The sequence below is a fragment of the Sciurus carolinensis genome, chromosome 8 (assembly GCF_902686445.1).
Source record: "Sciurus carolinensis chromosome 8, mSciCar1.2, whole genome shotgun sequence".
Taxonomy (NCBI): Eukaryota; Metazoa; Chordata; class Mammalia; order Rodentia; family Sciuridae; genus Sciurus; species Sciurus carolinensis.
In genome coordinates, this window is record NC_062220.1 from 75,232,751 (window position 1) to 75,256,998 (window position 24,248).

General features: G+C 35.1%; 1 protein-coding gene across 12 annotated transcripts in view; it reads right to left on the reverse strand.

The window, feature by feature from the left end:
* Dgkb (diacylglycerol kinase beta) overlaps positions 1-24,248 on the reverse strand; it is a 640,490-nt gene that overhangs the window by 563,947 nt on the left and 52,295 nt on the right. For all 12 annotated transcript variants that reach the window (XM_047561038.1, XM_047561039.1, XM_047561044.1 and 9 more), the window contains exon 2: positions 12,839-13,092. In XM_047561038.1, the coding sequence (XP_047416994.1) occupies positions 12,839-12,908 (70 nt within the window). In that variant the 5' untranslated portion in view covers positions 12,909-13,092. The remainder of the gene's footprint in view (positions 1-12,838; positions 13,093-24,248) is intronic.

Below are 24,248 nucleotides of genomic sequence, written 5' to 3' on the forward strand. Positions count from 1 at the left end.
ACCATAGATAGTTCCAGAAGGCTGTACTATGACATTTACACTGATGACAGAGATGATCAGAACACTTTCAGAAAGTAATACCAACAATATGAGAACACTTAGGACTACAGTAGTAAACTTGCTAAAGGAAATAAAACATCGAAAATGTTTCTACTCCAAATCAGGATCAAGTTTTACTAATGCGTATTAGATGGAATGTCCCTTAAATAAATTTCCTGCAGAAAATATTGTGTAGAGTCACCTGCTATAGAATAATTTATACAGTATTTAAAATGCAATGATCACACAAGAAATTTGGGGGACATTTTGGAGAACAAAGATCCATAAGGGATGTGGTGAAACTGCAGGAGCCTATATCACATCTGAAACATCCACAGGTAGGCTCTGTGTGGGCACTGAAGGATAAGCACCATGGTTTCTGCTCCATGTCACCAGGTGTTGAAATCTCAGAATATCCAGTGAGACTATTAAGAACATTCGGAGGAATAAAAATTTAATTGAGCCATGATTATAACAGAAGTAAATGTTGGCTTTGAGGTGGTGAATGGAGAAACTTGGATAAAGTAGCAGCACCTCTGTTTTACTGAGTTTGTGTGGTTGATAGTTCAGAAAGTAAATATTCAACATGCTAGAAAATGCCATTATGCATATATAAGCTCCCGACCACCTAATTAAGAGAACATAGAATGTATGCAATTTTGTGATATACTGTGACATTTTTACAATGAATACAAGAGAGGACAACTTGGCAAAAGACAGTCAATTGACAATCTAGAGCTGGTAGTAGCAATATATGGCCCACTGCCAACCTCTGGCAGCCAACATCAATCTCCCTAAATGTCTAACATACTTGTGATTTTAATTAATTTAGACAGAAGCAAGAAGAGAAGTCAGAGGGTTAAGGAAAACTAGGAAAAAATAGAAATAGTTCAAGAGGCATGAATGATATATCACCACAGAACATGTGATTGAAAGCTGAGATGGTGGATGTCATGGATAGTTGGAATGAGAATTTCTAATCCTCATCTTTATGGATAGTTAGGATATCATAGGCAAGTTCATGAAATTCTCCAAAAGAACATCCCACTTTCTGCTATATTACAGTCTTGGGTAGGGGAGAACTGTGGTACAAACTGGCAGATTATGTTTCCAAGGGATTCTTTCCTAGAATGGACAAAATGTCATGGTGATGGATTTGGCAGTGCTGCCGATAATAGTGTTTTATTGGAGCTCCTGTCCTGTGATACCCTGAGAAAAGTGCAAATAGTTCAAAGTTTTGGCATGATAAAATGAAGATAAATTCAGGACAAAGTCTCAGAGGACTATTAGCATTTAGTCCATTTCCCTTCTATAACTGTTGCCACAACTTTCAGTAGTCTGACCACACAAAGTGATGTGTACATGGGCAGAATGTATTGAGGAGCCCCTGAAGCTGCAGAGGAGAATGAGATCAGAGAAGTGGTGCATGTGGTCCAAGAACAAATCTCCAATATCCATAGGGAAAACATAAGCCATAAATATTTAACAGAATTGGGTAAACAACTGGGGAACTCCCTTGTCCATACAAAGGTGCAGTTGCCAGCATTTTACTCCTTTCTCGATTTTTAATGTGAGAACTTTGGTTTTCCACTAACCCCAGTTTTGAGATTGGTTTTAAGGGTAAGTGGATTTTTTATAAACTGGAAGAAACAGATGAAAATCTTGAATTCATTCATCATTTTACAGCTGCAGAAGCTCAAATAGTAACACACTTTGCTGCCAAGTTATTTGTGATATCAGGTAGAAAGTAAACAGCATTCATTCACTTGCAAGGAGTTCTCAAAGCATTTTGCAAACCTGTGGCAAGATTGAGCCTGTTTGTCCCCTCTCTGAAACCCTTCTTTTCTGTATTGTATAATAAAGCACCGAAAAATCAATTAATAGTAATAGATACTTGCAAGAAAAAGGTGTGTATGTATGTATGTATTGTATGTAGTGTGGCAGGGGGACACACTTGCGTTAGGGACTCCTTTCTTTAAATAAAATGAGTGAATTAAGTCTCTTTTTCATGGAGAGGCTCCAGAAATACCAGAACCTAAATTTTTCTTCATATTCCCTGGATGAATATATAAAAGTGGGTACGTTTCCTACATTGAAGTATAGGGCATAATTGGGGTGGATTTAAGAATGTTGGAGTTCAAGTCAAAGGGACTTTAATGCATAGATTCAAGAACACCTTTGCACGTACTGAGAGGCAGTCTGATGGGAAAATATGTATTCTTCATCACCCTCTGGACACTGATTGTGGTAGTAATGGCTAGTGTATGCTTATATTTCTTTGAAGATAATTCTCAGGGTTTCTTTCGTCTCTGTTGGTCTTGAATCAGAGGCACTAAGTGCCTTTCTTATAGACTATTATTTCAAGGGTGTTTTTATAGTAAACGAATCTGGGATACAGAGATTATGGCCCCCTCTTGAACAAAGAGATTGTTGACTGTCCATTATAAAATACTCGGTTCTCTAAACTTGGGGATCTCGCATGACACAACTCACTGCTTGTACATATGTCACTTGGCATTTTTCATAATTCTCAACAAGAAACGAAGAAAGTCAACCACACCAAACAGGAGGTGAGAGCTACTTGCTTTATTTGACATGATTAATGAAGTTCTTTGTCTCTACCCCACGAGGCTCATGTTTCCAACATTCATGAATCTGCAACAGGCCACCTTATTACACTGTACATAGGGAAAATGTCTCAGATCCACCATGGTGGATCTCTTATAAAATACAGTTTGGGGTATAAAAAATAATCCTTACTCCCTAAAATGCCTAAGCAAAGATTCAAAAGGGATTTCAAAATTTGAATATAAACTGTGTTCTAAAAAAGAAAAGAAAAAAATGTGCTGCTTTGAGCTGGAGTACATTTCTCCCATAATCTCATAGAAGTAAACTGCAAAATTCAGTAAATAATAAAAGTAGAAATATGTGTTTGGGAAAAGCAGAGATATTGAACTACAGAAAAAGTAAACATAGCATAAAGAAAGCTCAGAACAGCCTAATGGTAACAACGAAAGTGATAATTAACTTACATACGGTGGCTTGCTGTTTACAAAGCATTTCTACACATATTTTATTTGAGTCTTACAACAATGTTTGAAATAGTCGTCATTATTTTCTTAATTACACAGTTCAGAAATTTAAAGTTTGGAAGGGTTATGTAACTCACTAAAGGCTAAAACAAATGTGTTAAGAAAATAAACAGCAGAGAGAGAAGATCTAAATAAATTAAACCCAAAACAAAAATCTAGATTTGGTCAAAGGTTTACCAACCTTCTTCACAAGTTATTCCTTTTGTATATAAACTTCCATTCCTGTTGTACCCCATTTTCCTCTACAAATATTTCTCACTTATGTGGAAGAATAAAATCCCTCAAATTACCCTACTTTAGTTATGATATTTCCTTAATCTTTTTATGGTCAAGATCCTATAAAAGCATTCTCCTGTCACTTTTCTTTTCCATTCATCCCACTAAATCCATTGTTTGTTTTGTTTTGCTTTTGGTACTAGAGATTGAACCCAAGGAACACTATACCACTAATTTATATTTCCAGTCCTTTTTATTTCTTATTTTGAGACAGGTCTCACTAAATTGCTGAAGGTCTTGCTAAGTTGCCAAAGCTGGCTTCAAACTTGTGATCCTCCTGTCTCAGCCTTCAGAGTCACTGGGAGGGATTACAAGTGTGAACATTCACACCCAGCACAGTATTCTTAAAAACATATCATAAAAAATCCCGACACTTTAAACATTCAAGACTGTATGCATGTTGGTTATCATCTTAATTTAAACCTCACTTATGAAAGCACATTTCTTCTTTAGATTGGGGAATATCATTCACACACTTGTATCCTTCTTTCTTTCTGTTTACTATTTTTTAGTTGTTTTCATGGATCTCTCCCCTTCCCCCTGTCTTATAAATACAATGTTCCCTAGCATTTTCTCTCCTTCCTCTATTTCGTCTGCTTTCTCTGAACATCTCATCTATGCCTATGGTTTGACAACACCCACAATGCAAAGGAACACTCATTCCACATCTCTGGCTCAAATTTCTGTTCTGGGCTCTAGAGCTATATATTTAGATCTGTATGTCTAAGTCCGACAGTTCATTTGTCCAAAATCAAAACACTGTTTCTCTCTAAACTTGTCTTTTTTATATTGTTTTCCTGGATTGAATGCACCTCATTGACTTAAATTCTCTAAGATGAAATACACTACCCTTCTTGGATCCCATATACAATTGATGCTTGATGTCAGTTCATTTCCCTGCAAATACTCTAACACCTGCTTTCCTGTGTGTTAGCAATGCTTTAACTTCCATGTAACTATGCATCTTCATTAAGTTGTATAAATAAAATATCTTCCTATGCTCAGCGCACATTATCAAAGATACTATACATTTAATTTCTTCTGAAATTCAAATTTTATAATTTCATCATTTCTAAAATTAATATCCTCAATGTCTCCAAATGTTGATGGACAATATTTTACCAAAGGCATTCATGGACTAACCTTTCGTGACTGTTGCTGAAATCTTCAGCACTTAAACGCATGCCCATGTGTATGCACAGATACTCATAAAAAAATATGTGCATATACCAATACATACTTCAATTCTTTCCTGAAGTGTAATATTCTTTAATTCCTCTGCACATGTTCTGATATCTACTTGGACTTTCTCTTACCTCTTTGCAATGCTTTCAATCAAAATTAAAATTCCCCTATTAACTTTAATCCACATGAAGCACAGCTAAAAGTTTTCTAAGAATCTTAACATATGATTAACTTACCAATAATCCATTTCATTGCTTTATCATCATTTGCTACCATATTGATCTTTCTGTATAGACTTTATTAATCTCTTTGATTAAAAGTATCTACTACTCATTTCTACATTATCAGAACCAAACATAATGCCCAAGATTTAAAGTCACTAAATACTGTTTGCTTATAGAATGACAAAGGTGAAAAATTAAGCCAGTAGACTCACTTGCTTTTGGCTTTTTGTTATTTTTTTCTTGTGGCACTTCTTGCAATAATGTAGATGATAGCAACAGGGGAAATTTCTAGTGAATAACCCCTTTTAAAATATAATGAATTAATGCTGAAGTATGAAATTCAGATATATAAGCCTTAAAAATTTTTGTTGTAACTTGTTACAATAATGCTACTAATAAATTAAGAATTATCATTTATAGAGAGGCATTATTATCCTCATTGTACATGTGAAGAACTGGAAGCTTAGAAGAGTTTACAATGACTTATATAATGTTCTAAAGTAAACAATAGGCTATATTTTACTTCTATGATACTGATCAAATTAGTAGGTTTTATGAAATATTTCAGTTCTTCTGACATTGGGAAAATGGAAGGAATGTACTTTCCTACTTCCTGGAAGTTAAATTTGATCATACGAATTGCTTAGATCAAAGAAATGTGTGCTTATTACTACCAGAGAGAAGGGCTAAGAGCCAGCACCCAATTCACAAGCTTTTTCCTCTTTTTTTCCTGCTACAACAACTGTCAATTTCTAAAGTTGACGGATGCTCCATCTGCCCAGGACATAATTGAGGACAATTTGCTAACTCAGATCAAAAGTATAAGTAAGAAATAAACTTCTGTTTTGGTAAATCACTGAGATTTTGTGAATATTTTAATGATAGCATAACCTGGCTTGACTCAACCAAAACTTCATAGAAGTCATAACTTCATTATTAACATTTGTTTAACCACAAATCTAAATATAACTGATTTGTGGGGAAATTCTGAAATTTTTAAAATAATAAATGTTTAAAATTCATCAAAAATTACATGTTTTGGAGATATAAAATAGCAGGAATTTAAACATTCATAGTTATTACTGTCTTTTACCATTGCAAGATTTAGGTATTGGAATATTTAAGACATGTGGACAACAGAAAAGCAAACCAAAAGGAAATTCAGTTTAAAGCAGTTCAACAAATAGAAAACAGAGCCAGAGATGGGGCAGAAGAGATTATGCAGCCAACATATATTCCAGAAATAAATCTGGGCCAAAGCCAAGAACTGCTGAGTTAATCAATGTGAATCACAAGAAACAGGGTCAGAAATGAGAGACACACATCAAAAACAGGGCTGCTGATTCAGATTTCAGATCAAGTATTAGGACAAAGTCAAAGTATTTTAGGTAAGTCCAGATATTTTGAATAGGTAGCATATTTGAGTGAACCTCAATAAGAGTAATGGAAGGTCCTCTGGTATTAAACCCCCTCGGACAACACTATCATGACCCTAATCATAACAAAAACATTGAATTCACAGCACTTTAACAAACATTTTCACATTTAATCATTAGCATGATCCTATGAGGAAACTAAGGTACACATCACAGCAGTAGACCTCAAACCCAGTTTTATTTGACACCAAATTATGTGTTCTCAGACACTATGCTAAAAGGCCCTGTGCCATTTAGCCTTTTGTCTTGTACAAAGAGGGTAATTATCAATAAGTGGTTTGGCCTCCCAAAATAGAGCCAATCTAACACAGGGCATGAGAGAGAAGTAAAAGCTAATCTCAGCATGATAAATTGGGAAGAGCTAGCACATGATCTGAATTTGCTTAACAATGAATTAATACATACATGGGAGAAGGTCAAATCTCTCTTCTCCCCCTATCCTTATCCAATCTTGTATGTATCAAGCAAAAAACAAATCTGAAAGACATTCCTTAAGGAGAGGAGTAAAGTTCTTAAAATAAAAAAAGTGCTTAGCTATGCCTTTATTACAATGCCTTACTAATTTTATTTTCATCTCTCTTTCCCCTCCCATATGTTTAGTTAAGGAAGAATGAAGGAAACTTGAGGGGTAGAAGGAATGAGTGTGGGCAGAATGGAGAATGGTAAGGCCTGTCTGTATGTCAGGCGGAATGTCATTGACATTCATATAGGGCCCAGTTCAATACACCAGAAGGAATGATCACAAATACACATTTGAACCAAGGTCCTAGTTAGCAACTGTGCTTCTTTGCATTGTATTATATGCAAAAACCCTCTAGAAAGATGACTTTGGCTAATGGAGACATTAGGATCTTAATCTTGGTTCTAGCTTTCCCTATTTTGAAAACGTGACTAATAACCAATTTATTGACATACCAATCTTCATAAGATACACAAATGAATTGTTACTGCTTTGACTTTTGTTATCACTTACAATGTCAGGAATCTGTGCCAGATAATCTGCCAGAAACATTCAATCCTCAGAGAGAATGCTTTATCTCCCTCCCAGGATTATTGTGATGATTAAGTGAGGTAATACTTACATGTTGTTTATGGTAGGGCTCTAAGAATCTTTATTTATAAAGATGATGATGCTTGTCTCATTAAATCTTATATTAAAAAACATTTGGGGGTATAATTCCACTTTGTCTAGGTGACAAAGTTGAGGCCTGGGTAGTTTATGTAACATTTTCAAGGTCATCCCATACAATACCTAGAAGAAAGGACTGGGATTCAATACCATTAAATATTAGTTTGCCTTCGAAGCTGAAGTTCTTTCCACCAAGTCTTGCTGAATGCCTCTCTATTGCAATAAATTTGACATCTAAACATTTAGGCATATTGGTCCTTAATTCACCATAGGAGACCATCTCGATAAAATTTAAAGAAGGTTTTGGGATGTAGCTCAGTGGTTGAGAGCTTGCCTAGCATGCACAAGACCCTGGGTGCTATAAATGGTATGCAATTTGTAAAAGTTTAGAAATGTTCCCACCCTAATAGCAGTATTTCTCAAAAATAATTTGTATGCCATACAGCATGCTTTATATATGGCAAACAAAGAGCTAATCCAAAGTGACAATATGTGGGCAGATAATGAATCACTTGAACATATCATGTAGGTTTTACATAGAAGGTATTGTTATCTATGAAAGACTGAGTTTCTTAACCCTTTGCTGTGCCATGAAACCACAGCAGGAAGCACTGACAGACCAATAATGAGACCAGCTCAATTCTCAACTCGGCAGGAGTGAGAACTTTCTATCTCATAACATCAATTTGGATGACTTTATATAAAACGTAGAGAAGAGAATTATACTCCCCTCCCACATATCAATGGAAACGCTTCGCATGGAGTGACTCAGCCTGAAATCCCAAACGGAGCATGGTCACAGCATGCTGCAGGCAGCCACAGCAGGCTCTGCATTAGCTGCCTGCAGCCTTTGTGGGGACAACACAGAACTAAGGCTGCCAACAGCACCAGAAGCTCTACCTTGTGAACAGAATCTAGTCTTGTAGCAGAAAAAAAAGATACCAGTTCTTCATGCTCCAAAATGGGGCACTTTTCTACTTGATCAACAATATGTTCAAACAGTCAAGAGAACACACTCATTTGCCCTCTGTTTTTACAGTTGTATCACTAAGAATTTTCCAGGTACTGCCCCCTTTACTTTACATATAAAGTTCATATAATTTAATACTTAAAACAGGTACAGAAAATGGTAAGGCACTTGCCAAAAACTGAGGTAGAGTGGGACCAGGATTTCAACATAGCTGCCTGATGTGCGTGCGAGCTGCCTACCCAGGGTTGCTGGGTCAGCATTGCTCTATTTATCTCCAGTTAATTGTAAGGCCTAGAAGTCAGAAGAATGGGATATATTGCAGAGACAGCAGTGAGAACCCTAAATCAGATAAGTAACTTGTGGAAATTACCTTTATGGTATCCTCTAGGTTCACTATTAAATTTTTGGCTTTTCTATGATCTCATTTATCTTGCCCATGGGTGCCATAGCCCCTCTCCAATCAATATTAAAAAAAAAAAAATACTTATTTAATACACAGCATGTATAAACTTAGCATGTTTCAAATTTAGCTTTAAATCAATAAGATTTTTTTAAAAATTAATCATTTAAGCATATAAAAATTTCTTGTTGAAAAAAACAACATCAAGAAAGAGAATCTTAATATACCACTTTTCTAATAGAGTGTAGAGGAATTTCATTTTTCCAGAAAAATCTGATCTTTAAGTACTCCTGTAGAGCTGATGACATGCAGTAAATAGCATGAAAAGTCCACTACATTTATGATCTTCAGATGATAAGTATGTTTTCGGTTATTTTTTGGCAATGGCAATTTATTATACAAGAATACATTTATGATAATATTTATCAAATCGTTTTGAGCATTCCCACAAATTGATTATTAATTCAGGTATTCTAACATATAAAGATGGTCCTCTGCTTACAATGGTTTGACTTAAATTTTTTTTTTTTTTTTTACTTTACATTGATAGTGTAAGAGTGACACAAACCCAGTAAAAGCCCTGCCTCAGAATCTGAATTTTGATCTTATCCATGGTTAACATTAGGTGGTACAATACTCTTTGGCAATGCTGGGCAGTGGCAGTGAGCTACAGCTCCAAACAGCCATGTGATCACAAAGATAAACAAGTGATGTATTCTACTGCATAATGTGTTACTAAAATATAATGTTCAGTAGGTTTGGGGTATTGAGTATGTTTTCAAGTTGCCATGTTTTCAACTAACAATGTGTTCACTGGGATGTAACCACATTGTAAGCCAAAATATGTCCCCATATCCCTTAAGTAAATAAGATACAGTTAGCTTCTTATATTTAATACTTGCTAAGAAATGTCTCTCTGCTTACCAATTCAAGTGGAATGTCTGTATCTGATACAGAGTAACTATAAATGATATTTTAGCTATCATAGCAATAGTATGTCTATTTTATATTAATGATTCCTTGGGCATTTTCCTTGCAAGTACCCAAACAACAGTGAACATATTTTAATAATGAAGTCAAGTTCAACATAATTATAATCCAACCCAATGTTTCTTTTTTTTGGATTTTTATTTTTTAAAGACTGCAGTTTGATTCGTTGTATACAAATAGGATACATCATTTCATTTCTGTGGTTGTACATGATGCAGATTCATACTATTCGTGTAATCATACATGTACATAGGGTGATGATGTCTGTCTCATTCCACCATTTTTCATAGATCCCTCTCTCTCATTTCCCTCTACGTAATCTAAAGTTCCTCCATTCTTCTCTCACCCCCCACACCACCACCCTCATTATATATCATCATCCACTTATCAGGGAAAACATTGGGCTTTTGGTTTTTTGGGATTGGTTATTTTACTTAGCATGATATTCTCCAATTCCATCCATTTATCTGCAAATGCCATAATATTATTCTTCTTTGTACTGGAAGGATTATATCACCATAGTCCCCCATCCTCCAAGTCAAATCTGTACCTCTCTCCCTCTCCCTTTCTCTCTATCTCTCTCTCTCTCTCTCTCTCTCTCTCTCTCTCTCTCTCTCTCTCTCTCTCTTCCTCCATCATTTCTATCATTTCTCATATTTTATCACTTCCTGTGCATAAAGCTTAGTCATAAGTTGGGCACTCCTGGGAGCTGGTAGAAATTTTAAGAGATGGGAATTAGTGGAAGGTTTTCTGGTAACTGAGGGCATGCCTTTGAAGGGATAATGAAATCCCCCAATCCCTTCATCGTTTTCTTTTTAACTTCTCAGTCATCAAGTGAATAGCTGCTCTGCCATGTACTCCTCACCATGACCTGCTGCCTCATAACAGAACCAAAAGCAATTGGGACAACCCACTATGCATTGAAACCTCCTAAGTTGTGACCCAAAATAAACCATTTCTCCTTACAAATTTATCATCTCAGGTATTCCTTATAGTAACAAAAATTGACAAACACAACCACAAAATGTTTTCTCAGTCACATTATTAAACTTCCTGAAGCACAGTATTATTAATGTCACTCTATCATTTATAATCCTTCAATGATACTTCACTGTCTGAATCTAGTTTAGCATTATGCATTTTGTTTTATTTTTATAAGGTTAACTCAATTTACCTCAATTTGTTCTGATACAAAATGTGACTCACCACCCTTTGTCAAAAATATGATCAACTTTTCATTTTTCCCTATCAATTTTTTGTCCTTCATCTTCAACCTATTTAAACCTATTTTTAAGTATTTAAACCTATTTTTAAGTATTTTTAATACTTCTCAAATTTTACTTTTTCCATGAAGACTTTCCTATCATTTCCCATCTCTGAGTGAAATTCAAAGCCCCACAAACCTTAGATTTTGCTTGTGGCATTTAAAATGCCCTACCTAGACGGAGAATTATTTATGCATTAGTTTCTGGCCTTCAGTAAAACTGTAAATTCCTGAGGGGAGGGTACATATCTGTTCATATTTGCATCTCCTGCAGCACTAGGAAGAATGCTCTCCCTAAAGAAGACGTTCAGATATATTTACTTAATGATTGAATATAAAACAGTAGCAAAGGGCATATGATAATTAGAAATCATAGGTAGATAATTTTTTGATCAATGTAGGAAGTATTGAGTATAAGACCACAGGCAAAAAACAAGAATTTTGCTATTGTACGCTAATTTTTCCTTATATGATAAACAAATGAATTATGCTTCCTAATGTTTTGAGGACCATAGTTTGGTGTCAAAATTATTGAACCCCCCAACATGGTACTAGTTACATTTTTACAATTATTAACTAAGAAAGCGGGCATGTAATTATGTTTTTGTAACTTCTTGCAAATATCCAGAAACATTCTTAATGTCACTCATGTAACTTAGTCCTCTCATTAAAAAGGTTCTAGCATATCTTTGAAGCTGTCCTTGTCAGAATATGGAGGACTTACCATTGTTCCTGGATCATAGTATGTACCCTGTAAATGGGCTAGTATTCACCACTTTCATCACATCTATTTCTTTGTATTCTAAATTCCTCCTCTGCATTTAACCTTCTTCTCTACTTCTCCTTCATATTATTCAACTCATTCCTAATGCTCATCTCCTGTGTGCCACACCATCTCTTTGCATAAATAGCACCAAATGCTTCGATTTTTGCCTCTTTTACTGTTGTGTGCTACTGGTACTTTTCTCTTTTCTATTTCTTTATCCTGTCAATCACCATGTTACTCCCTCCACTCTCAACATTCATATCACATTCTCTATGCCTTACATTTTTTCTACTTATCATCCTTCCATTCTTTTGCTGCTTCCTATTTATTATTTGTTTCCTTTTCTCTTTTTGAGTACCTTGACCCAACTGCTCTTCATATTTATAGGCTAAATTTGCTTTATGAAAAAGATATGTTCCTGAAAATATATGATTAAAAACAAACTTCTTGTAAATAAAATCCTACTGCCATTAATTTTAAAAACTGAATTTAAAATACCACACTATGCACTGCATTATCGTTTTTATCATTTTTATCAGTATAAACAGTTCCATGTTGGCTTAAGTTCTTGACATGTGCTCCTTCTTTGCAATCTCTCACTGTAATAACTGTAATGTATCTATGACTCCCTACAGCCAGGCCTTTTTGAAATGATAGGTTAACAGAAAGAAAAAGTGTGTCAGGCCATATGGACCCCAGTCCAGTACTGCTTTTTCCTCCTCATTGCTGTCTTCCTGTTCCTGTCGGTGCTCTACTTTTCTGGTACAACATCACCAGTCTCCACTCTGTCAGTCTGTTTTTGCTTTACTTCTACTACAGGTGGAGTGTTTTTCAAGCTTAGTTTTGCCTCTCAGAGCCTGTTTCTTTTTTTCTAGATTTGATATTTATCTTTTCCTTTTCCTCATGCCAAAAAGGTAGTCTTCAATCAACGGACTTGTGAACATAAGACACACCTGCATCTATACATACTTCTGATAAACAGTATCTAAGATCTATCCTTGTAAATGAATGATACTTTGTTTTACAAAAATGCCAAATAAAGTCACATTATCCATGTGTATACTTACACTCAGCATATTTCTGAAGTTGGGAAAATTCTGAGGGGCTGAGGTGGGCCCATTTTTCCTGATTTGTCATGGTGGAGATGAGTTCTCTTTCATACCAGGAGAGGGATTCTTTATTCAGGTGTTGGGCAGAACTCTATGCTTCAAAGATTCCACATGGCATGTTTCATGATAAAATATCTGAAGCTTTCAAAACATACAATCTGTCCACATGAAACTGTGGTAGATGTTTGCAGTTTCAATAATGTGTTAAAACACTGAGAAAAGAAAAACATATAGATCAAAAGATTAGCATTATTGCACAAAGGAAAAAAATTAAGTTATAAAATATTAAGGATTGTCAATTTTGAAGTCATGTATTTCAAAGTTATTTTGAATGATAACCCTTAATTTTATTTTTATTCTTTAATGGAATTTTATACATATTTCCTAATACCAAATCATATACATGAATGAAATTAAAACTAAAAATGTAAGGGAGTCAAAATAAGCATTATCACCTCTCAAGTATAGAACTGCTAATTTACTAGATTTCCAGTAATTTTTTGGAATAGAGCTCAGCTATAGCATAATATTTGCCATCGTGCAAGTAAATTTTGAGATTTCTATAATTTTTATTCTATCAAAGGAAGACAATAACTTTAGTTGTAAATCTGAATACATTTGCCAAATTAAAGCATTCCAAATGTTTGAAAGGCTTGCTTAATGATAGTAGATGACTCTAGTGTGAATCATGTTTTAAAATAAATACCTAGGTTGTCATGGACTTAGATTCACTGACAAATCTGTAAAGATAAACAAAGTGAAAATCCATCTGGTTTCAACTTTTTATCAGAGACTATAATCAATTGTTTAGCAATCAACCCAACTGGCACTGTAATCTTTTGAGAAAATGAAGTATTTGGAAGAAATTGCTTAGTTTCTGAAATTGCATCAGTGAAAGGTTTATTTATATAGTGATATTAGCTAAAATCAGAGTATTTATTCAGTCAGGGCTCATTTGGTTTTAGGGCCTTCCTTGGCTTAACATCTCTTCATTGTTCTCCAATATCAACCCCAGGACCCCAGTGTCCCATCCTTGTTAACCTGTCTTGAACAAGAATAAATAAATAAAGAAGAAGAAATTTAAACCTGTTCTCTTTGGTCTTATTTGTTCAGGGTTCCTGCACTTGGCTTTGTAAGGTGGTAGTTTGTTACTTAATGAACAAAGAAGAATGATCTTAGAATGGTAACAGAGGACAAATTGCAAAGTAAACTGAAAAAAATGGGGACATGCGATGGACATTTCTAGAGTCATCCACCCAGTTTCTTCCTGTGGATTCCATTCTTCACACTGATTTCATCCTAACTCTCTGCTTCTCTCCAGTTACATGCAGTTTGGGTATAAAATGACTTGTTCTGTCTTCCCTTATCCAAAGAGGGACAGATGATTCAGTCACATTTGGCACATTACAGTCTCTTGGGGCTTTAAATGTGGAGTGGAGAGTGGTTCAAGGACAGGGTGAAAGCAGTTGTAACTAATTCATTACAGAAATAATTGGATACCTGTGCCTGTCAGAGCCTGGATCGCCAGCCGTCTTGTCCTTTCCAGAAGCTAGTGATATTCTTTAATAAAGGATTAAATGTAGCCAGGTGTGGTGGCGCACAACTGTAATCCAAAGGGTTTGGGAGGTTGAGCCAAGGAGGATCATGAGTTTAAAACCAGCCTCAGCAACTTAGTGAGGCCCCAAGCAACTCTGCGAGACCCTGTTTCTAAATAAAATATTTTTAAAAGAGCTGGGGATATGGAAGCTGGATTTAATTCCTGGTGCCAAAAAAAGGATTAAATGTAGTTATATGCCAAGATATCCTGTTGTGCTCCATATATATGTGCAATTATTATTTTAATCAACTTTTTAAAATAAATATTTTTTAAAAATCAAACATTAAGTGGGTTCAAATCAGATTGTTGCTTATAATCTCCAAATCTTCACTGATGATAATGGCAGTTAAATTATTTATTCAAAAAAATCTTTGTTGTGTCCCAGTATGTGCCAGTCAGCATTCTAGTCACTGTATATATGACAAAGATTGAAACAGAAAAGATGCAGATTATATCAATTTCAATAATATGTCGATTTTATTGAGAGCGTACAGTATGGCACTCTCCTACTAGCATTTACATTAGATATTAGATCATTGAAGTTTTACAAAACAACTGAAGAAAGACAGTTTCCTATTTTTATAAGTAAGGTGACTGACATTAAGTGACTGGAATCTGGTAAGTGTGGCAGAGACTGCTAGAAGTTCACTTGATAGCCATTCCCCCTTGCTTCCTTGGTAACAGAACCTTCATTTTATTAAGTGAATGTATATCCATCAAAATGACTACACCCAGGTTTTGTTCATGGAGAAATAACCAATAAAGATGTAAGTAGATATTGGTTGAGGCATACAGAAATTATTAATAAAAAAGTTGGGAAGTGTTCTTTTAAGCATTTTTTATGTCTTCCTCCAGCTCCCTACCAGAAATGTTGACATGTTTGCTATAAATTTCACAGTTTCTTGTATTATTAATAATAAATAAACTTGAGAAGGGAAACCAGGTGCTAAGCATAGTAGAGCACAGTAAGATAGACCTGGCTAGGCATATAACTAACAGCAGAATAGATCTGGGACACTTCCTGTTTTTGTAAATAAAATTTGATTGGAGCAGAGACATATTCGTTAGAGAAACCAGCAAGAGACCTGGTTTTAAAATGATACTTAGTAAAGAAGTCAGGACATTATCCTGAAGGCAGTAAGGAAGAATGAAAGGACTACCAAAAGAGAAAAAAAAAAAAATTGCAAACCTTATTACACTTGCATTTTGGAAAACACATCAATATCTTCATTTATTTTCTTTCTTTATCTTGTGTTATTAAAATAACTTCTTAACTAGCTTTTTGAACTCTCTCTTTTCTTTAACCTGGCTAATTCTCAAATTCCACTTGCTATTCTTGAATGGTCATGAACTAAAGTGATCTCCAGAGGCCTGATGACTTACCAACAAGAATAAATCATAATAGTAATGGTAATCAATCCCACCAAGGCAAAAAATCATTTATGTTATCCTAAGGAGATAAAAATCATTAAACAATATGTTAAATAATTGATTATAAAATATAATATTGAAACAAATAAAACAGTGATGGAGTGATGGTATGAATGAGTGTGAGACTTTCAGTAGAATGACCTGCTGAGAACTTGGTGAGTAGACAGTATTCTTGTAAAGATTTAAGGATTTAAATTTGATTTTCATATACTTAAATGAGCTGAAGTGCAGATGGAGAGTAGTTATCCAGTCAAATCTTTTAACTAGTGGAATCAATATATCCCAAGCTTGTCAAAAGAGGCATGCTGCTGGTATAATATCAAATCCAGAGGCAGGGCTTTTCTTCATGCCTCAGAAAGTGATGAAAATGATGGCCGTACTTTCTCATAGTCTCTGCCTCTTCATAAATGTGTAGAAAAAATGCAACACTGTTCAACTGAGAACCCTATGGTGCATTCACAGATTTCCTGTTTCCCTGCAGAAGGCTTTCTTTAGGCACATAAAATGAGTGCCAGGAGGGATCCACTTTATTGGCTTCTGGAAAGCAGTCTAATTCTGGCTTTCTCATCGAGTCAACAGACGTGGCACGTTGCCTAGTTGGTGGCAGGAAATAATTATGTCGGAGGAGTTGAAGAAGATTCTTTGGCCCATTTTACCTGGGCTAAAACAGTCTCCATAGTTAAGGAAGGAATCGTTTACCCGGTGAAGAAGCTATTAGGCAAAATCTAGATAAATGAGTCTTATAACCCTTGGATGCAGTGTTAGTCACATTAAGTATAAATATTTACAAATGTATCACAGGTCAGTATGTCATGATTTCAATCATCAAATAAATGTTGGTAAACATTATGGCACACTGAAGAACACATGTATATAAATTTAAGATGTTATGACTTCTGGAAATATTGACTAGATTTCCAGGGTCATCAACTTCAAATTGTAAAGTAGCAGTGAAAAAAATCTTGGGGGTGAAAAAAATGGAGGGTCAAATCATAATCATAGAATTGCTGAATGAAAGGTAAAATCAAATTAAACAGAATATTAATTCAATAATTTGATTTATAGGTATTTATTTATTTAACCATGAAAATAATTTAAAATGAGACCCAGTGGTACGCTAGGCATTGTATCAGAATATGGGCATGTACTGAGTGCTAAATAGATAAGGTCACTTAACTCCTGGATCTTGTCAAAAGTGAAAGATCTATATTAAATCAACCAAGTATACAAATTAAATAATTGTAAACTATGATAAGCTATATGGGGAAAAATATAGGCAACTGGATTCTATAAAAGTACACCAGGATTTCCTGATTTAGTTTGGAATGTTCAAAGAGCAACATATAAAAGAAGATTTACTTAAACTAAATAATAAAAGTGAATTAATGATTATACACTTGAGTAAAATTAAACCATTCTGAGAACCGAGAAAAAAAGTAGAAATACTAGAAGCTCTCTGTTGTGGTTTAAATAGGAGGTGTCCCCCAAAAGCTCATTTGTGAGACAATGCAAAAAACTTAGAAGGAAATGACTAGGTTATGAGAGCCTTCGTTAGGGCATTAATCCCCTAATATGTATTAACTGGATGGTAACTGTAGGCAGGTAGTGTGTGAGGTGGGTCACAGAGGGCAAGTCTTTGTGATATACATTTTGTTCTAGGTGATTCAAGCTCTCACTCTGCTTCCTGGTGGCCATGTCCTGAGCTGCCTTCCTCTGCCACATCCTGCCTGGTTGTGGTGTCATGCCACAACTCAGGTCCAGAGCTATGAAGTCAGCCCTCTGTGGACTCAAACCTTGAGTGCCAAAATAAAATCTTCTTCCTCTTACTGTTCACATCAGGTCTTTTGGTCATAGTAGTGAAAAATCTGACTAAAGCAAGTCTGAAGATGATAATTGTGATTGGACCCTGGTGAACAAGAAGCAGCAGGTCACAAGAATAGGGTGGAAAAATAGTTAAGAACTAGATCAGTGAAAATCTCTAGAGGTCATATTAAGGATAGTAAAACCTGCCATAAGTGATTATGAAGGCACTGAAGTATGTTATGCAGACGATTAATTTTTTTGATGTATATTTTGAGAAGTCCATTCTGATTAAAAGAAAGGGGATGAGAACAGAGTGGGAAGACCAACTAGGAGGCTTAAAATATAAGGTAAGAGCTAATGACTTTAGGGAATGGGCAGTAAGGACAAAGGTTTTAAAAAAAAAAAGTCAACATATTTTTGAAATTGAATTTGATAATGAATAGCTTATGTTGTGAGTAGGATGAGGGGATCAAGAATGACACTTATATTTTATTTTTTTCATTTGTAATATTTGAGATGAAGATCAGGCATCTTAGTTGAAAGTACTAGTAGATGATCAGTTTACAGCTAAGGCATATTATTATAAATTATTCAGTACAGGTAATATTTTAACCATTGGGTTAGGTATGTCTGTCCTATATGGTGAATATGAGGCTGTGACACTATGTTCTGCTAAAGAGAATTTGCCATTCATCTGCAAAGACTACAATCAGCTGATAACCTTTCCTCCTTGCTGTCTTTAGAAACTGACTTTGTTTTTAAGCCAAGGTCAAACTTTACAGATAGTTTATGACATTCCTGTGCAACAGGGACTCCTAACTGGTTGATATTTGTTCCAAAGTTCCCCATCAGACTGACTGAAAATATATCAGATCTGTGTGTAGCCTCAGGCTGCTCCTGACTGGTCTTGCATCTCCCACTCCCTTTTCACCTGTGTCAGATGTGCATCATAACCTGAAGGGTTTCCGTACCCTCTCCTGCTCTATTTTTCCTTCTTTTTATGTTTAAGAGGAATACTTACTGGTGAGCATGTACATCCCTAATTTGGTCTCAGTGTTTCCTAGTAAAGGATTCCAGGTATCAAACTCCCAGCACAAAACAGTGGATACTCTTAAAATGAAAGGATTATATAGGAAGTATAGTCAAGGATGTGGAAAGTTAATAGAGGCTGATGTGACATCTGGTACTAACAATAGTTGGGAGCTTATCAAGTCTAAAGCTGAAAGTTGGCTTATCAACATCCTGAAAAGACAGGATGTTTCAACTAACAGACCTAGAATAGCTATGTAGAGAGCTCTCTGATTAAAAGCTACTAAGATCTGAATGCCTGCCCCATTTAGCTTCATGTTAAAATGTAATCATCATTGTATCAGTATTAAGATCTGGGGCTTTCAAGAAGTGATTGGGCTGTTCTGCCTTCATGGGTAGGATTAAGGCCATTTTTAATAGGCACTTTTTGACTCTTTTGCCTCTTTGCCCTTCTGCCTTCTGCTCTAGGATGACACAGCAAGAAGGCTGTGGCCAGATGTTAGCACCTTGATCTTGGATTTCTCAGAAACTAGAACTAAAAGAAAACAAATGAACAAATTTTAGAGATTCTGCTCCAGCAGCATAAAATAAGTTGAGATAAGAGCCATTCCCTTATGAAAAATACCCAACCCTCTTAGAGTGACCTTAGTTGGGCAGCTGGGGTAATTATTTTTCTCCAAATCTCCCATCTCCTCCAGTGTCTCACATTAACCAAACTCAACATGAGCCGAGGGTAAAGGCCTCTACCATAATCTCACCACTGTAAAACAGCCTCATGAGGCAAAGAGCAAGATGAGAAAGGGCAAATGAGGCATCTGAAGTGGTAAGGATAAACTATCCAACATATCTGGGGCAAGAGTGTAGTAGGAGAAAGACGGTCCAGGATAAACCTCTAAGGGGGTTCCCACATTTAGAGGTCAGCTGTGGAAAACACACCTCCCTCACTTCCCTCACTCCACCTCCAACAAACAACTAGAACAATGTGGTGTCCAAGAAGACAAGAAAAAAGGGGAAAAAAAAATCCTTCAAGGAGAAGGTACAAGGCACTTTTCTAAAGTTGCTGAGTAATACATCAGGATGATGAATGAAGGATCCAATGGCAACATGGTTGTCACTGGTGACCTCTGCAATAGCCATTTTTTTTTTTTGAGTCTGAGCAGGTTAGACCCTAAAAGTTTTCGTGTTACTGCAACTGAGTTTAGGAATGAAGACATAAAATACCAACTCTGTGAAAGGTGTGATTGTGAGAGGTGCAAAGAAGAATGTGCAATTGAGTCTTTTTTTTTTTTCTTTTTTTTATAATGATAACTAAAGGACAAATAATTATATTTTTCCAATTTGAATCAGATGAACCTGAATTCCCCTTCACATTCTGAGGCATTTTTTTTACGCTGTGTGAATTGAATCACTTAACCTAACTCAGCCTCAATTTCCTTTCTCATGAAAAGTGGATAACAACCACCCACCTCATAGAGGTATTAGCATTTAACCAAATAACTTGCACATAACATACAACAAAAGATTCTCAATAAGGGTTATTTTCTTGTGCTTTTATAAATAAATATTTAAGATGTAATTGTAGCATTTGGACATATATATGTATATAAATATATATATATAAATAATATGTATTCTCGGGGGAAGTGTACAAATCTACAAACTTTTCAAAAGATTATGTGGGTGGCTTAATATAAGATTCATAATTGTGTTATTTTGGGACACTGCTAACATATTAGAAAAATCTAAAATAAAAAATTCAAAGGAAATCTTTGGTGATACAAAAAAGAGATATTACCAGCTTTGTATTCTGAGCATTTTAAAGTCAGGATTTTGAATTTGTATTATTATTTTATTTTTTCAGTTTAACAAATTACTTTAAGTGAATTCCAGTTCCTTCTTTTCACATATTAGTTTAAGAACACTTTTACAATAAAAACTGGCAGATTAGGTAAAAATGGGGATAGGAATAAGATCCTTTTAAACATAAAATTCTAAATGTGAAGTGGTTGGGTAGGTTCTATTTTCCAAGAACAATGGCAGTAAAATTGTTCTTTTCACATGGTTTCATAGAACCCTGTTAAATGTCTTTAAAAGATGATTCTATGCCCTTGCACTTGTAGTAAGGTAACTTCCTTAACTAAAACAGTGGACAGAAGTGATGCTATACTATTTCCGTGTCTACATTATAAAAATGTCACTTTAACCTTTTTCTTGTATACTAGTTCTTGGAAGCTAGCCAACACATCCTAAGAAAGCCCGAGCTAGTCATGTGCAGACTAGCTAGAACCCCTTAGAGGTTTATCCTGACCCAACTTTCTCCTGCTTGGGGAAGCCTTTTGTGGGTACCAGGCAACAAGCTAGTTAATGCCCCAGTCAACAGCCAGCATTAATCCCCAAATATGCAAAAGAGAACTACAACAAGGATGTCTTCAGATGATTCTAGCCCAAACTGTCAACTACCCCATTCTCCAAGATTGGAGTCTTCCCAGCTAAGGCACCAGACAATATGAAACAGGAACAAGCCACCTTACTACACCCATTCTAAGTTTCTGATTCACCAGTCCAGGAGTGCGAAAAAAATGGTTGTTTTATACCACTAAGCACTGGTGGTTTATTATGCAATAGTAACCAGACCAAGTTATTTAGGGCAATGTTTGACACATATAGGAAGCAAATAAAAATACTACTATTACTGCTATTGTTATTTTTTAGCATATGCTGAATGAAGTTTGTTTGTGTGTTTACCCCTTAATTTACCATTCTTACATTATATGGTCAGTTTCATATTAGTTCTCATCTCCCTCTAAAGAAAGAAATACGGTCTTTGGGAATGGAGCACAAATATTCCATCTGGGTTTTCTTCTAGCTTAGTACTTTATTGTTGTGGATTTCTGGAAAATTAGGGTCAGAGAATAAAAAAGAAAGGTGGTGGGGAGAATCCACATTATTACTATTTTTTAGGACAGGGCAAATATTCCAAACCCCAAAACAGAAAAAGTCAATTTTGTAGGCCATGTTTTCTTATCTTTGTCAGGAAACAAGATATGTTTTTGTCTTTTAGAAAAAAAAATTTCCAACACAAATGTAAGTGCAAATGAAGAGGAGAAAGAATTAAGAAGGAATAAAATAAAAGACCATTCTTTCCTTCACCTTTGGGATGCAATAATGATTAAGGAAAAATGCAACTGAATGATTTTCTCCATCTGCCTGACCTGGGACTTTTTCAACAGAAACAGATATTTCCTAGAATATTGATCATTACAAATTAATAAATTTATCTTTGCAAGGTTCTGTGCCCCGTTTAAGAAAGCAGAAACTCACTCCAAAAAAATGATTTCCCATCTATTAACTCCTTTCCTGAAGAAGCCCTGACATAATACATATTCAGACTTTTTATTGAATTAAGAATATGGGTGCTTACCAATTATACAATTTTCTTCTATTCATTAAAAAATAATAACTTCAGTCTCAGGCACTTCCTGGAAATTGATGAGTACTGGCAAGGAACTAATATCTTTCAAACCTTTAATCCCTAGAAAATAATCTACTTTAATGCTGTTATCCAACTTCAAGATAGAGTACACAACTGCCTGAGGAAAATCACTATTGATGCACGCTGGGGACCTTTTTACCAAATGATATTTGATGTCTGCTCTGAGAAACAAGCAATGCTTGCAATAATTCCACCATATAAAAACACAGCTGTATTCAATTTACACACGGACATAGATGTCAACAATAGAAAAACACATGTTTTGGCTGTATATTGTTTTATTTTCTTCCAAAAACTCACTACCTTAAACTTTCCTTGTATATTCTGGCTCAACCAAAACACCACTGAGAAACATAGACAATATCATTTTGTCCTTCAGTTTTCTCTATTGTTGCTAGTATTCAAATATAAAATGCTGCTTTTCCTTGCTTGATAAAATATTAACTTTTTGGTTAATTACCAAGGACACATATCTAGGGATATTTTAGCCACAAACTGAAAAACTTTTTAGAAGTGAGCTAAGGAAACTTTTGGAATATAATAATTTTTCTTTAAAATTTATTGAAAAAAGTGACAATTAGTATGAATTTCACATGATATTCTAAAAGCAAAATATCCTTTGTCTCCAACTCTCTGGCCACTGCATTACCTCAGACCTTCTCCTGTCTTGCCTCATTCATTTGTAACAAGCTCCCTTTTTGTTAAATTATCTGCACCATAAAAGTCCCTCTGTATTTAAGTTCACTACATCTAACCTCCTTTAATGGTCCTTTATTACTTACAGGTTAATGTCCAATTTGCAAAGTTAAGCATGTATAATTAGATCGTAAACTCTAAACTGATTAAGCATATGACATTTTAGTATGGTAGCTTTGGATGAATCTGTTCTAAAACTGTCACTTTCATATGTAAATTCTTTATACCTGACTTTCATCTTGGGCAGAATGATACTACGAATGATCTCAGGAAACCTAACTCTGTTGCCTAACTCTAGTGCCTGTCATGTCCCCATGCCTATTGCAGTAAATGGCTGAACTTAAAGAAGGGTTATGTTTACATGTTATGCTTTCATTTATAATCTACATAAGTTTATCTCCAGTATGAAAGAAATCTGTTTACTCTTATGTTAATTGTCTACTAAAAGAAAACATTTAAAAGTTTTATAAATAAAGAAAGATTTAAAAATATTAAATTCTGAACTTGAATAATCATATGATATAGTGTAAGACAATCAAGAGAACCTGAGGGTTCCAAAGAAATGAAACTCTGACAAACTGAACCACATTGCAAAGGTTCTGATGTAGGTTTCTAAAAACTGATATTGTAAATAAATTAAAATAATTCAAGGTGTGATATAAAATTTTAATATTTTATATCAGGTCTCTCTCAAAAAAGGTTAGTAAGCAGCAGCTACTTAGAAATCAGTGAAGAAATAATGTACGTTGGCCTTGCCTGGTTAGCAGGGACTAAATTTAGCAGCACTTGGAAGTCCAGAAAGCCTACATAACCCTGTGCAATCTACTTTCAACTAACAGATGCCTCTGTCAAGGTTTTTGCACAAAAATATGTATCACTTTGACTTAGGTATAGTTTTAATCTTGAGGCATCTGTTATAAATATGTGTCTAGGACATACTAGAAAAGAACAAAAAACTGAAATTTTCATCATGTAAATCTGCATTTCCATTGGCCAGCAGACACAACTGATCCCCCAACTCACCCCCACACCAACACACACAGAGGAATGTGCAGTGCACAGGCGTACACAGATCTACACACTCACGTGAGCATATTTGTTAGACTAATAAAGTAGGCCTTCCTTGTCAGTTATGAGTGATTAAACTCTTTGAGGAAATTCTCACATGTTGCTTTATTTACCAAAAGATTCTTTTAAAAACAATATTTTTAGAAAGTTCAGATTCTTTCCATACCTCATTTTTTGTTTTCATACTAGTTCCTAAATACTAACAATCTATTTGATGTTCATTAATATGACCTCTGTTATAACTTACTTTC